Below are 13481 nucleotides of genomic sequence, written 5' to 3' on the forward strand. Positions count from 1 at the left end.
TCTCTCAGTCACTTTCTCTTTCTTTCATGTGCATGCATGCGCGCGCGCGTGCACACACACACACACACACACACACACACACACACACACATATGGCCATATCTAGGCTGGAATCCAGAGTTTGACTCTCTCTCACCTAGACATGACTGAACCTGAGTTCCAGCTAAACTTGAAGGATACCTAGAAGTCAGTTGCCTTCTCTCCGAGTCTCACATTCCTGATTTATAAAGGAATTAGAAAAGGTGACCTCTGAGGTCCCTTCTAGCTTGAACATTCTAGGATTTTATGTAATTACAGAATTTCATTATAGAATTCAAAGATAAACCTCAGCACTTGCTTGAGAAGAAGAGTCCCCCTACTCCCCCACCCCTCAACCTACTTTATGACTTTCCAGCTTCTCGCCACGCCTCAGGTTCCACCATTGCAGAGTCATCTTTGGAATTTAGGCATTTTGTGTAATTCCAGACCAATGCTCCTGCCCTGAATCTAGCACACTGAGGAGGAGAGGGTCCACCTGGGAACAGATCAGCCCACCTCAGTGTGGAAAGAAAGTGAAAGTGAAGTCGCTCAGTCGTGTCCCACTCTTTGCGACCCTGTGGACTGTAGCCTACCAGGCTCCTCCGTCCATGGGATTCTCCAGGCAAGAGTACTGAAGTGGGTTGCCATTTCCTTCTCCAGGGGATCTTCCAAACCCAGGGATCGAACCTGGGTCTCCCGCATTGGAGGCAGACGCTTTAACCTCTGAGCCAAAATAGGTGGTGTCTTACCTGTGGCTCCTCCTGCCTGTTTTTCAGAGCTGCCTGAGTGTGTCGTTTCAGCTGATGCTCACTGCAGAGGGCTGGGAGGTTTATCATATGGTTTCCAAAGTGACAGCTGCTGGGAGCAGTTCTGGTAGAGGGGCAGTGGGGGCCAACATAGGGGTTCTATGCCTTTGGGGTTCCAGAGGGCTAGCAGGGTAGCTACCTTCGGGGCAAGGCCCCTGAGTGAAGAGACTGGAGCAGAGGATGGGAATCTGTTGGGAACCAGAGCTGGAATGATGGACCAGCACAGTCTGGGCCTCCCTGGAAGCAGAGCATGCTGTGTGCTGTCCCCAGGAGGCTGCTGCGCCTGTCAGTCTGTCTGTTGGTTGGTCTTGGGCTCCCACCTCAGAGTGAGGGGTGTGGGTGGTGGGGCTGGCTGTGGGTCAAGGTGTCCAGACAGGCTGTCTCTGCTGATGGCTTCAGTGTTGGTGACTTGGGGGAAGGTCTCCTTCTAGACCCCTCTGGCTCTACCACTGCTGGCCATGCCCTGTCCCTCCCTGGGCCTCAGTCTCCCCCTCCTCAGGGAGAAGGTGAAGGGATAATCCTGAAGGTTTATCTGTTACCTGATCACAGATAATCCGGCTCTGATACTGGGAGTTGGCTGGCAGGAAGCCACATAGCCCTGTGTCTGTGGCTTCTCCTCTCTGTGGAAAGGGTACAAGGGGTCTGTAGTGGGGGAGTGGGGCATGGGAGTGGAGAAGGGGGATGACAAGACCCCCAGGGACATCTGAGAGGGAGGTGGGACATGGATGAGGTGGTTGGCAAGGGCAGAGTGGGACTCTAGGGCAGTGTAGGAAGGAGTCAGTAGCACCAACAGGTGGGCGGGGTGGGGGGTGCCTCACAGGAAGCCCCTTCAACAATGAACCCCTTGCCCAAGTCAACAAGGGTCTTCAAGGAGCAGGTCTCCCGGCGGGGCCCTCTGGGGGACTGTGTGGGACACAGAGTGATCCCCAGGGGGTTGTGAGGAAACTGGGCATTGATGCCCCAACTCCTGCCCATCACTGGCTGAAGGCTGCCCCGGGGAGTGTCAACTCCCTGGTTATTTGCAACTCTGTCCACCTGGGAGAGCCCTTGGAAGAGAAGCAGGAGGAACTAGGGGTGTGGATGGGAACTCTGAGGGTTGAGGAGGGAGGGAAGGCCGAGCCTCTCTATTGTACAGATGAGGAAACCGGCCCAGAGATGTGGGGTCACTTCCCGGCTGGAGACCAAGTTTCCATCGGGCCATGTTGTGTCCTGCACAAGGACGACCGCAGGTCACTGTGCAGCGAGGGATGCCAGGCGTGCAGGGCACATCCTTGCCCAGTTGCCCTGTTAGATGGGATCCTGCCTCCCCAGCACCAACCTTGCAGGACCCTGAGAGGACTGGGAGCTAATATTTGCCCAGCACTGAGCGCGGCGCATGGGGCTCAGTGAGTGGGAGCTGTGATCGCACAGAGGCAGGGAGGGAGGGGGATCCACACCTGTCTCTCTGCCCCCAAACACTGTGTCCATCATCTTTTTTTGTTGTTGTGGACCATGTCACGTTGCTGGCAGAAGCTTCGTTCCCCAACCAGGGAGTGAACCCTGGAGAGCACCACGGAATCCCCTGTTGTGTCCATCATCTTACTGCATGACTTCAAGTCTGATTGTTAGGGCCATGTGTGAGCTCTGACCTTGATCACCGAAGGGCCCTGTTCAAATGAGTCTGCATCTCCTGGGAGGTGTCATTAATTAATCCATAGGCACAGGGGAGATAATAGAGTCAACTGGCTCTAAGTAGAGCCCTGGGAAAATGGAACAGTGAATGGAGAAGTTTTTGATGGCTTGATTTCATTTTATTTTTTCAGAGACAGAGAAGTGGTAAAAGGAGAATTTCTAGAACAGAATTTTTAGGACATTGGGCAAGTCGGGATTTGGCCCAAGAGCGAGGTGCTGTGCAAGCTAGGGTCCTGGGGTCCACAGGAGTGCGTGGTGGTGGGGGTGAGAGGTAGGGAGCACAAAGTACCCTAGGAAGGCTGAGCTGAGCAACCTCGTGGGCCCACCCAGCTCTAATGAGCCCTACTAAACCACTCTGGGAGTTGGTGATGGACAGGGAGGCCTAGCGTGCTGCAATTCATGGGGTCTCAAAGAGTCGGACGCGACTGAGCGACTGAACTGAACTGAACTGAACTGAAACCATGCAGAAGGAGCCTCCTGCTTCCTGTTTGCCTGAAGCCAAGCCTGAGGCTGCCTCTGGGTCTCAGTAACAGCCTGAATCCCCTGAGATCCCGGGGCTGTGCTAACTCCTGCTCTCTCCCCGTCTTTCAGGAACCTTTTGGACAAAGACATGTTCTCCAAGTCTGACCCACGTAAGTCCTGCTCTGACAGTAGTAAGAGTAGCAACAATAACAACTGCATTGTGTTTGGTTTATTTTGTTCTTTTCCATATTTTATTATAAGATAGTGAATATACTTCCCTGTGCTCTACAGTAAGACCTTGTTGTTCATCTATTTAATATATAGTAATAATCCCAAACTCCTAATTTATCCCTCTCCACCACCTTTCCCCTTTGGTAACCATAAATTTGTTCTCTGTGTCTGTAGGTCTTTTTCTGTTTTGGAAATAAATTCGTTTGTATAATTTTTTAGATTCCACATATAAATAGTATATGATATATGTCTTTCTCCGTTTGGCTTACTTCACTCAGTAGGACCATCTCTATGTTGCTGCAAATGGCGAAATTTCATTCTCTTTTATGGCCGAGTCATAGTCCGTTGAATATACGTACCACATCTTCTTTATCCATTCCCCTGCCCGTGGACATTTAGGTTGTATCCATGTCTTGGCTGTTGTAAATACTGCTGTAGTACATGTACTGGGGTGCATGTATCTTTTCAAATTGGAGTTTTCTCCAGATATATTCCCAGGAGTGGGATTGCAGGGTCTTACATCAACTCTGTTTTTGTTTTTGAAGAAACCGCCATACTGTTTTCCATGGTGGCTGCACCAATTTACATTCCTACCGACAGTGGGAGGGTTCCCTTTTCTCCACAACTTCTGCAGCACTTGGTACTCGTAGACGTTTTTGTGATGTCCATTCTGACTGGTGTGAGGTGACACCTCGCTGTAGTTTTGATTTGCATTCCTCCGATAATAAGCAGTGTTGAGCATCTTGTCGTATTCCTATTGGCCATCTGTATGTCTTCTGTGGAGAAATGTCTACCTAGATCTTCTGCTCAGTTTTTGATTGGGTTGCTTGTTTGCTTTGTTATTGAGCTGCATGAGCTGTTTGTCTATTTTGGAAATTAAGCCCTGTTGGGTCGCATTGTTTGCAAATATTTTCTCCCAGCCCACAGGCTGCCTTTTTGTTTTGTTTATGGTTTCCTTTGTTAACAATGGCATTAAGAGTACTACATTGGCCGACACGGGAGCCAGTACTGAGTGCTTACCAAGTACAAGGCACTGTTCCCGTACATCAAGGCTGTCTGATGTTTCACCGACGCCGTCTGCAGAAAGAGAACTGGTGGGGCGGGAGGATGTGAAACCTCAACACAACCAAGCGGGTGGGGAGGGCTCAGGGTGTTTGGGGCCAGAAGGTCTCAGTCCCAGGGAAACCAGTGCGATGTTTGTGGCCTAGGGGCATGAGCACTGGTTTTGGAGCCCAGGGTTCTAGCTCTAAGCAAGCCACTCAAGTATATGACCTCAGACAGGTCATTGGCCTCCTCTGATCCTCAGTTTCCCCATCAGGAATGTGGGGCTGATGGTAACAATAGACCTCCTGAGGCCGCCTTGGGCTCTAAAGGAACAGGCAAGTCTCAGATGCCCCTTCCTGCCACATCTCTGCCGCTCAGTCCTCCTTCAGGCCCACCTGTCCACCCGCCTCACACTTCACACTTGCTCTGGCCTAGGCTCGAGTGGCCTGACCCTCCTCCCAGACCCCTATATTCTAGGCCCCCTACTCCAAGCTGACCTCGCCCCCACCCAGACCCAACAAGGCTAACCAAGACGGAGTGTCCTGAGGTGCTTGACCCCCCAGAGCCCTCCCCATCTGGGGCGCACATCCTTCTCTTGGCCTGGAGCGTTAACCCGTTTTTCTCTCCTCTCCTCACAGTATGCGTCATGTATACTCAAGGGATGGAGAACAAGCAGTGGCGGGAGGTAGGTACAGCCCCGCTCCCACCCTGGAAACGCCAGCCTGTCCCTGATGGTCTGTCCGTCTGTTCATCTAACTCTGGAGTCCTCCCACCTGGTGACTTATTACCAACTCCAGCATCTCAGCTCCCGAAGATAGTAAGGCATGCAGAGTCTTAGCCCTGCTGATGCAAGAAGAGACGAGGTGGTGAGAAAGTTCCTGTCCTCAGGGAGCCCCCGTCTGACTGGGGAGACAGGGAGTCCCGGCCCACCAGGGTCGTGGCCTGAGGCGTGGGTACAGCATCTAGCACTGAGTCGCCGCCTCAGCGGCTTTCCTGGGGTTTTGGACTAATGTGAGTGAGCGTGGCTTTAGTTAGGTGACTCCCTTCTGATTTGAATCAACTCCCAACTCCTTAGTCTGAATTCCCAGCTCTGCCATAACTCAGGATGACCACGTTTCCAGCCTTGTTTCAATTCCGTTGTCCCCCAGAGTCCAAGTGTCTTTTGCTCCTGGTGACAGGGACTCTAAGGAGAGGGCAGACTTGAAGGGCTTACTGTCAAGAACCACAGAGACTTTTAGTGGGCGGGTGCTAGATACCTTTAGTCTATTCCTCACCCAAAAGCCAGAGGAATCCTATTACAACCCAAGACAAACCCTGTCCCTCCTCTAGTCAGAGCCCTCCAGCAGCTCTTGCAACACCGCAGTCTCTGTGGTGGCCCACCAAGCCCCATGGGGTCTGACTTCCTTGAGCTGTCTGACCCATCCCCTGCTGCCCATCCCCTCCATCACTCCACTCCAGCCACGCCTGCCTCTTCCTGCCTCAGGGTCTTTGCACTTGCTGTTCCTTCTCTCCAGATGCTCTTTTCCCAGATGTTCATGTGGCCCCCTCCACAATTCCCTCAAATCTGGACTCAGACATCACCCCATCAAGGCCTTCCCTTGGCTACCCACTCTAACATTTCAACCTCTCCAGCACATATGCACTTTCCTGCTTAATTCTGCCTCCCTACCACTTTCCTCCCTGCCAACACCCCACAGCATGTGTGATCTCAGTTCCTCAAACAGGGATCAAGCCTACACCCCTTCCTTTGGAAGCTCAGGGTCTTAACTGCTGGATGCCCGGGGAAGTCCTGCCTCCCTATCATTTTTCACTATAAACCATAAAACCAGTAGGTGTTAAATGGCTGTTGGAGGAGTGACTGGATTAGGAAAAAGGCGGGTGACAGAGGCCAGCAAGGATGTGGCAGCTTTTGTCCCCTTCCTAACTCTGCTTCCTTCTTCCCTCACACCTTCCATGCCAGCTGGTTTTCAGGTGCAGAGGATAAAAGGGGGAACGGGCCGAGGGGGAGGGTCCTGGTAGCCCCTGGCTCCTGTCTGAACAAAGAAGGAGCAGACCTCCTTACTCTTGGAGAAGAGGATCTGGCCAAACAAGGATGGCGTGAAAGTCTGGGAGGTGAAGAATGTTTTCTTCCATGGTTGAAGGGGTGGAACCTCCATGAGGAGGTGGGGGTGAATTTATCCAGAGGTGGTTTCCCGTGGTCTTTGTGGTCTTTGTATTGTGCACACTCAGCTCGCTCCTGGCGATCAGAAGAGGATCCAGGATGGGATGAGAGGGGTTTGACCTTGGCAGCCCCACCTGTGCCCTTCACAGGGAGGGAGGAGGCCCGGGGCTCTGAATAGAGACTTGGCTTGGGGTCTCCACTGAGAGAGGCTGGCGCTCTATCCAATGGGACAGAGGCAGCTTCAAAGAGCAGAGGGACACAGGTCTAGCCCCTGGGGCCTGCAGAGAGGGAAGGAAAGGAATGGTGCACGAGAAAAAAAAGTCAAAAAGCCAAGAGCCTCCAGGGGTGGGGCTCCCCGGTGGCTTGATGAGAATGAGAGACTGCCAGGCCAGTAAAGCTTCAGTAATTCAGACTCTTAGTCATGAACTCTGGAGGAAGTCATGAACCGCTTCCTCTTTGGTGGACTGGCCGGAACATCACCTGTCCTGCTCTCTGCTTCTCCCTCCTTCAGATTTGGCAGAAGCAAGTGGCTGAAGTGGGTAAATTTTACCCATAAAATGTATGGGCAATATTTCCCCAGGGCCTGGGCTATTGTTAACTTTTTTGCCCTCTCCAAGACTCTAAACCAGTTAAAGTCTAAACCAGATTGCAGGGGAATTGTTTATCCTAAATTAACTCATTACTTTTGAGGCCTTTGGCGGAGCTTCACAGAGAGCAGGAGTGTCCTAACATCTCAGTGATTCATTCAGGAAAGTCTGGATGGGCCTCTTTGGAAGAGCGCTGCTCCACGAACCCTTAATTACACTCTGTAATGAGGCTTGTCTCATTTGGGTCAGGGTCCCCAGTTGTCCACGTTGCATCTTTTTTTTTTTGGCCATGCTTGGGGCATGCAGGATAGTAATTCCCCACCCAGGGACTGAACCCATGCACTGAAGCATGGAGTCTTACCCATTGGACCGACAGGGTTGAACTGATAGCAAAGTGCCCACGTTGCATCTTCTTATCACACACACCACAGGATGAAACAGAGGAAAGGAGACAGGCCTTGGAGTCAGATACACCTGTGCGTTCACTCCTGGCTCCAGCCCTTTCTGGAACAAATTTCTTAGCCTCTGTGTTTCCACACATGGAGATAATATGGGGATAACACCGACCTCATAGGCCTGTGATGGTTGTAGGGCAAGGTGGCTATAATGTGCCTGCTGTATAGTCATCGTTTGGTAAATATTATTGTACAGCATCGGCCAGATTGTTGGGCCTTACTGGTCCCTCTTCAGTCAATATTTACAATAGGAAGCATCTATGAGGTGCTGAGGGAAAGAGGGAGACAGGCCAAAAGAAGAATTTCACCGAAAACACAGATGGAACGGGGAGTGTTCAGCCTGGAAGGGGAGATCCCCATGCATGAATAATGCGGAAGGAGGATGTGATGAGAGGTATTGATGAGAACAGAATGGGCGTTCAGAGGAGAGAACGTTACAGTCAGGGTGTCATTCTGGTTTTTAAATGCAATTGGAACCTAAACACCAGTCACCTGTCTAAGGGGTGCTTGACAGGGATCAGAGGAGACTGAGGGTTGGAAGAAACTTTGGGGCTCAGCAGGCTCACCCTCCTCGTCCTGTAGAGGAGGGGGACTGGCCTCGGCTGTTGGAATTGGGGTGCTCGACCCCAGCGCAGCGGGAGCGTCCACTTGGGGGAGTTGAGTGAAGCTGGGTTTCAGTGAAGCCGGGAGACGTGGTGCTTGCAAGGGCCCAACAACAAAGATGGAGGTGAAAGCACAGGCTTGGAGGGGACGGGAGTAAGCAGGCCAGTCTAGGTCTTGGGTGGTCGAGACATATGATAAAAGGCTATTTATAAAGGAGTGCGCGGGGCTCAAGGAAACCAACGAGGGCTGGTGAATCGCAGAGGCTGGCAACAGTGGGAGCTCTCCAGGCCTGAGGCGGTAAGGGGAAGGCCGGGGTGGTTCCTGGAACCCCAGGGCAGGGCCCTCAGTGGAGGTGTGAAGTCAGCCCGGCCACCCTCTCTCTCCCCACCCTCTGCTCTCCTGCCTTCACCTCCCTTTGGGGGAACCTCCTGGGAGACTTGGGGCAGGGGCTGCGGATCCAGTCCAGACAGGTTGGCCTTCCAGGCACAGAGCAGGGTGGGGAAGGGCTTGAAGTGCATCCAGAGGGGCAGACAGAGACTACCCAGATGGGCAGCGAGTGAATGCGTGAGGCTGGCATTCAAGGGGTGTTGTGGGTAAGATACAGGGAGAGGCAGCTGAAGGGAGCTCATGACCATCAGACTGAGGACTGCTTGGCGCTTGGCTCATAGGGTCAGAATGTCAGAGAGAGGCTGATCCTGTTTATAGGATCCGTCAGCACCATGTCCAGCCTTCAGGGGCGAGGGTGGCAGAGCTCTGTCAATGGGCTACCCTGGGACACAGGCTTCAAGCTACTTCTAGAGAAGGGACGTTTCCCTCAAACACATCGAAGGCCCTACTGCTTTGCCTGATTCTTTGTGTGACCTGCAGAGGAAAATATCAGGAATGGAGAGGTTAAAGAATAATCCAGACCCACCTCGATGGAGTGGCCCCTGCTATGGAAGACTGCTTTCCCTGGTAAACACAAACCCATTCGCATGGCTCCACATTTCATTGCAAAATGCCTCTGCATGAGCTTGGATTTTGGCCGAGAGCTACTCGTGCCATGGCTGGAGGGTATCAAGTGCAGGCACCGCAGTTTCTCCAGGCAGGGTCCAGACCCCCCTGTTTGCATAAGGCCGCAGAAGGATGAAAGCTGCTCTCGCAGCCCCTGGCTGTGGAGTTCCAGCTGATTTTAACTGTTTGGGTCATTTTAATGCCTTCTGAGAAAGCTCCATCTTCCCAGCACCTAAATCTGTCACTGCACTTTATGAAAATTGACTCAAGATGTAATTTTAGCCCAGGAAATTGAGGACTATTTGCATCAAGGCTTGCCGGGGCCTTCTGCATGTCCCAGGAAGGGCAGGATGGCCAGGCAGGAGGAGTCCCAGAAACGCTCTCACTTAGGAAGAGGGGGCTGTGTGCGGGTCCCCATTTGAAAAGTGTAGGGATGGGGGTGATCCCTGCCCCTCCCTTGCCAGGTGGCTGCCCAGGCTGAGGGCCCCTGGGAAAGGAGGAGATGGGTATCATGGAATCTGAGGGTGTCCCCCGATGATTGACCCACACCACCCGCAGGGCATGCGGCCCCAGCCACCACGCCCACGCGGCCCTGCCTGAGTGCTCAGTCTATTTTTGAGCAACCTCAGCCTGTTAAACATCTTAACACCAGCTGGGAATGACAGTTCATCTCTGAATGTTCAGGATGATCTTCTTCAGAGCATCTTGACATGAGCCTCCACATAACTTTAACTCAACCTGCTCTGTGCTGGGGGATGGAGGCTGGTGACACAGAAGGGGACTAGATACTGTCTATGGCCAGAGCCCCCTTTCAATTCAGGGAGGTAACAAAAACCACAATAACGGCAGTAGTAACGCTAATAGCAAACACTTAGCTAACAGTGATGGACCCTGGCACTGATGTAAGCATTTACCATTGTAACTCATTTAATCCTCACAGCAACCCCATGATAGAGGTAGCCGCAGCATCATTGTTATTATTATTATTGGCCCCATTTAACAGAGGAGGAAACTGCAGCACAGAGAGGTTAATGTGAAAGGAGTTTCTGAGCATGACGTCAGAACTATAATAGAATTATATATAAAGGGCAAAATTCCACTTGTTCCTAATTCCATACTCGTTGTGCAAAATAAGCTGGTTTTCTCTCCCACGTGTTCTTTCAGTGTTTGAGGACAGCTCACAGGGCCCTGTTAGTCTGCTTTGGGGCAGACTTAGAATGTGACCCTTTCTCTCAAAGTCGTTCTTTATTTAAGTGTCTCTTGTCCCTTTGCCAGTCTGGGCACACTTTCTGGAACACATGTCTGTTGTCAGTGTTCTTTCCAAAGTGCGTGTCCTGCTCTGTCCCCTTCTCTAGCTGAGAGCACCGTGGGTTGGCTGTCTCCTCACCGGGTCTTGGACTAGACGATCGTGCATTCTGTGGGTCTGTTTCCAAGGTTTACATGTCTGTCGACACTGTCTAGAATTCCACTGGCCTCTTCGACAGATGTCTTTGACTTATTTCATACTGAGTTTTGGGGCTCCTGGATCTTTTTCACATGGGCTGCTATCCGAACAGAATTCCTCTAGCTCAGATTTGGCAATTGCGTTTTTGAATCTAGATGCGAGGTTTTACAGTTACCTCTGTTATGTGTCATTTGGCAGATCCAGTCTGTTGTTATGGTCCTTGACGATCACGTTGAATTATGGTTGTGCATTCAGCATCCTGGTTCTGCCTTCTGGTCCTGTGCCAGCTGCAGTCATTTGTCCACGCAAGTGATAGGGGTTGAGTGAAACGAAGTGCTGTGCTCCTCCGCTCGAGACCTTTTCCCAGATTGATCTAGTCCCGAAGGACATCATGAATAACGGTCAAACGACTTGTCAGATGACACCCTGAACTTGATGTCCAAAACCCTGCGTTCCCATCCCAACTCTGAGATTTGCTATGTGACCTGGGTGAGGTATTTATCTTCTCTGAGTCTCATCTTACTCATGTGTAGAATGAGGTTAGGAGATCTTGGGAGGACTAAGATAACGCTTGTGAACTATCAATGGTAGAATATTATTGCCCGGCTTGGGCACCTGGCCCTTCATAATGGGAATGGCCACACTTGGAGACCCTGGGAATCAAACCAACATGCCCTCCCAACATCTAGGACTCATGAATGACAGCCAGCATTCTGTATGTAATATGCAAGCTTCCTGGGAAACTCGAGTCCCCTCCTCAGAGGCTGTGGGACCTCACTGGCTCCAAGGAATGAGGGCTTCCTGGGGGAGAGGGCTTCCCGGGGGAGGGGGCTTCCCAACCCTGCGTGTGAGGGTCCCTCGTCAGGAGGGGCTCTTTCAGGAAAGGCCAGACACCGGGATGTCATGCCTGTGTCATGTGCAGAGCACTGCAGTGTGGCATACCAGCCACCAGGATGGGGACCGCTGGTGGCACAGGAGCTCTTTCCCAGCCTTGAGGGTGCCTTTGTCCCCTGCGGTGTTTATCCGGGGTGTCTTCTCAGTCTGCCCACGAAACCCTGCCTCTCTGTGTGCCTCATCCCCCCTTCTAGACCCTGATCATCCTCCCTGCCTCTGGCCCCAAAGGTCACCCCCAGATTCATCGCCAGTCTCCTTTCTTGCTCCTCCTGAACAGAATAGGCTTTCTCCTGGCCTCCAAAGACTCTCTGAATCACAGCTCAGGAATTCATCCATTTCCCAAGGCTTCGACATCAACCTCTTAGCCTAGGGTTAGAGCCTCTCCCACTTGGACTCCGCTAAAAATGGCCATAAGATAGGAGCTACCAGGGATTCAGCCCTTGCGGTGTGTTCTGCTCGCTCGTCCCTACCCTAACGCTGCAGCCACAGAGAGGAGATGTGATTGGCCCAGATCACAGAGAGGAGCTGAGGCAGGGCAAGGGGAAGCAACTTGTGCATGGCCATGCACTTCATCATGTCGGGCTGGGACTCAATCTGTTATGAAGCCTCCTGACTCTGGTTGGCCGTCCACAGCTGCCGGACCTTTAGGGGAGACACCTGTCCCCACGGTCAGGGCTGGGTCAGGCACATCTCTGTTTCTGCTCAGCCCTGACACTGGGCCTACATAACCATGAAATCAGGACCCAGGCTGATTTCTCCATGTGCGCCGTGAGTTAGAGTGAACCATGCGTGCATGCTAAGTTGCTTCAGTCACATCCAACTCTTTGCGACCGTATGGACTGTAGCCCGCTCCTCTGTCCAAGGGATTTCCCAAGCAAGAATACTGGAGTCGGTTGCCACGTCCTCCTCCAGGGGATCTTCCTGATCCAGGGATCCAACCTGCGACTCTTAACGTCTCCTGCATTGGCAGGTGACTTCTTTTGCCACTAGCGCCACCTGGGAAGCCTAGATTGAATCATTCAGATTTGCAATTTGAAAATATTGGCAGTTTCACATGGTCTGACAGTTAAGGTTAGGCTCTAACTTAATATTAGCAAGTGGTCCCTAGTCACACACCTGTCCTTACAAGCTCAGAGAGGTCCCAGGGCCTGCCTCTAACCTGAGACGCTTCTCAAGGCAGGCCGAGGGGATGCTCCTGGGTTGATGATGATCAGGCCACGGCAGCCTCCATCTGTGGGAGAACCTGGGGTATCCCAGACCCACTCCCAAGGCATGAGGTCACACTGGTCTCTGCTGAGTTTTGCTCCCTGCTTGTTCAAGCACTTAAATGCTTATACAGACCTTCTAACCATCCAGTTGTCTCTCTACACCTTCCTGTTAGCTGTGAAAAATCATTGCTAACACCCCTCTGTTAATATGGCTCTCCACTGCCCAGAAGATAGTGTATTAAAGGTGAAACCTCCTAATAAGGGTCTTTCCAGTGTAACTCCCACTTGTAGGATGGATGAAACTCATTAAAAAATAATTTAAAATCATGTGATATAGACAATAGAAAAAACCCTCTGCTGTTTGACTCCAAGCTTTTTCCTCCTACCTCAGGGCCTGGTACCCACTTAGGGAAGAAACTCTCCTTTGCTCTGACCCTCTCTCTGCAGCCAGCATCAGAGCCCCCAGTCTGGGGTACTGCCCACTCTCACTCTGTTCCTCCAGAGGTAATTTTCCACCATGCCCTTGCCTTTATCCAACTCTGATCCACCTTCAGCTCTCTATCTTAGCAGCCAAGATTGCTCCCTGATAACTGATGATTTAAGCTACTCAAAGAATCAATCAAGATGTACAGAAAGTCTGTATAACAACAGGCCTCCTTTACTGAGTGCCTGCCGTTACCCTGCATCTCAGACTCATCATCTCTGATCCTTGTAACAACTCTGCAGGCAGGTACAGAGCATGCCCAGACCGTGTAGTGGGGGTGGGGTCCTGGGCAGTTTTAGGAGCCAGACAAACCTGGGTTTGTTTTAGGACCCTGATACTTGGAGCTCTGTGGACTGAACCAGACACTTATCCTCTCTGAACCTCAGATTACTCACATGTAAAATGGGCAACTAGCAATAC

General features: G+C 51.8%; 1 protein-coding gene across 2 annotated transcripts in view; it reads left to right on the forward strand.

Annotated features, from left to right (window-relative positions):
• Nucleotides 1-13481, forward strand: part of CPNE5 (copine 5) — a 103315-nt gene that overhangs the window by 12944 nt on the left and 76890 nt on the right. For both annotated transcript variants that reach the window (XM_025270803.2, XM_006050414.3), the window contains exons 2-3: nt 3087-3127; nt 4871-4917. In XM_025270803.2, the coding sequence (XP_025126588.1) occupies nt 3087-3127; nt 4871-4917 (88 nt within the window). The remainder of the gene's footprint in view (nt 1-3086; nt 3128-4870; nt 4918-13481) is intronic.

Source organism: Bubalus bubalis, chromosome 2, assembly GCF_019923935.1.
Source record: "Bubalus bubalis isolate 160015118507 breed Murrah chromosome 2, NDDB_SH_1, whole genome shotgun sequence".
Classification (NCBI taxonomy): Eukaryota; Metazoa; Chordata; class Mammalia; order Artiodactyla; family Bovidae; genus Bubalus; species Bubalus bubalis.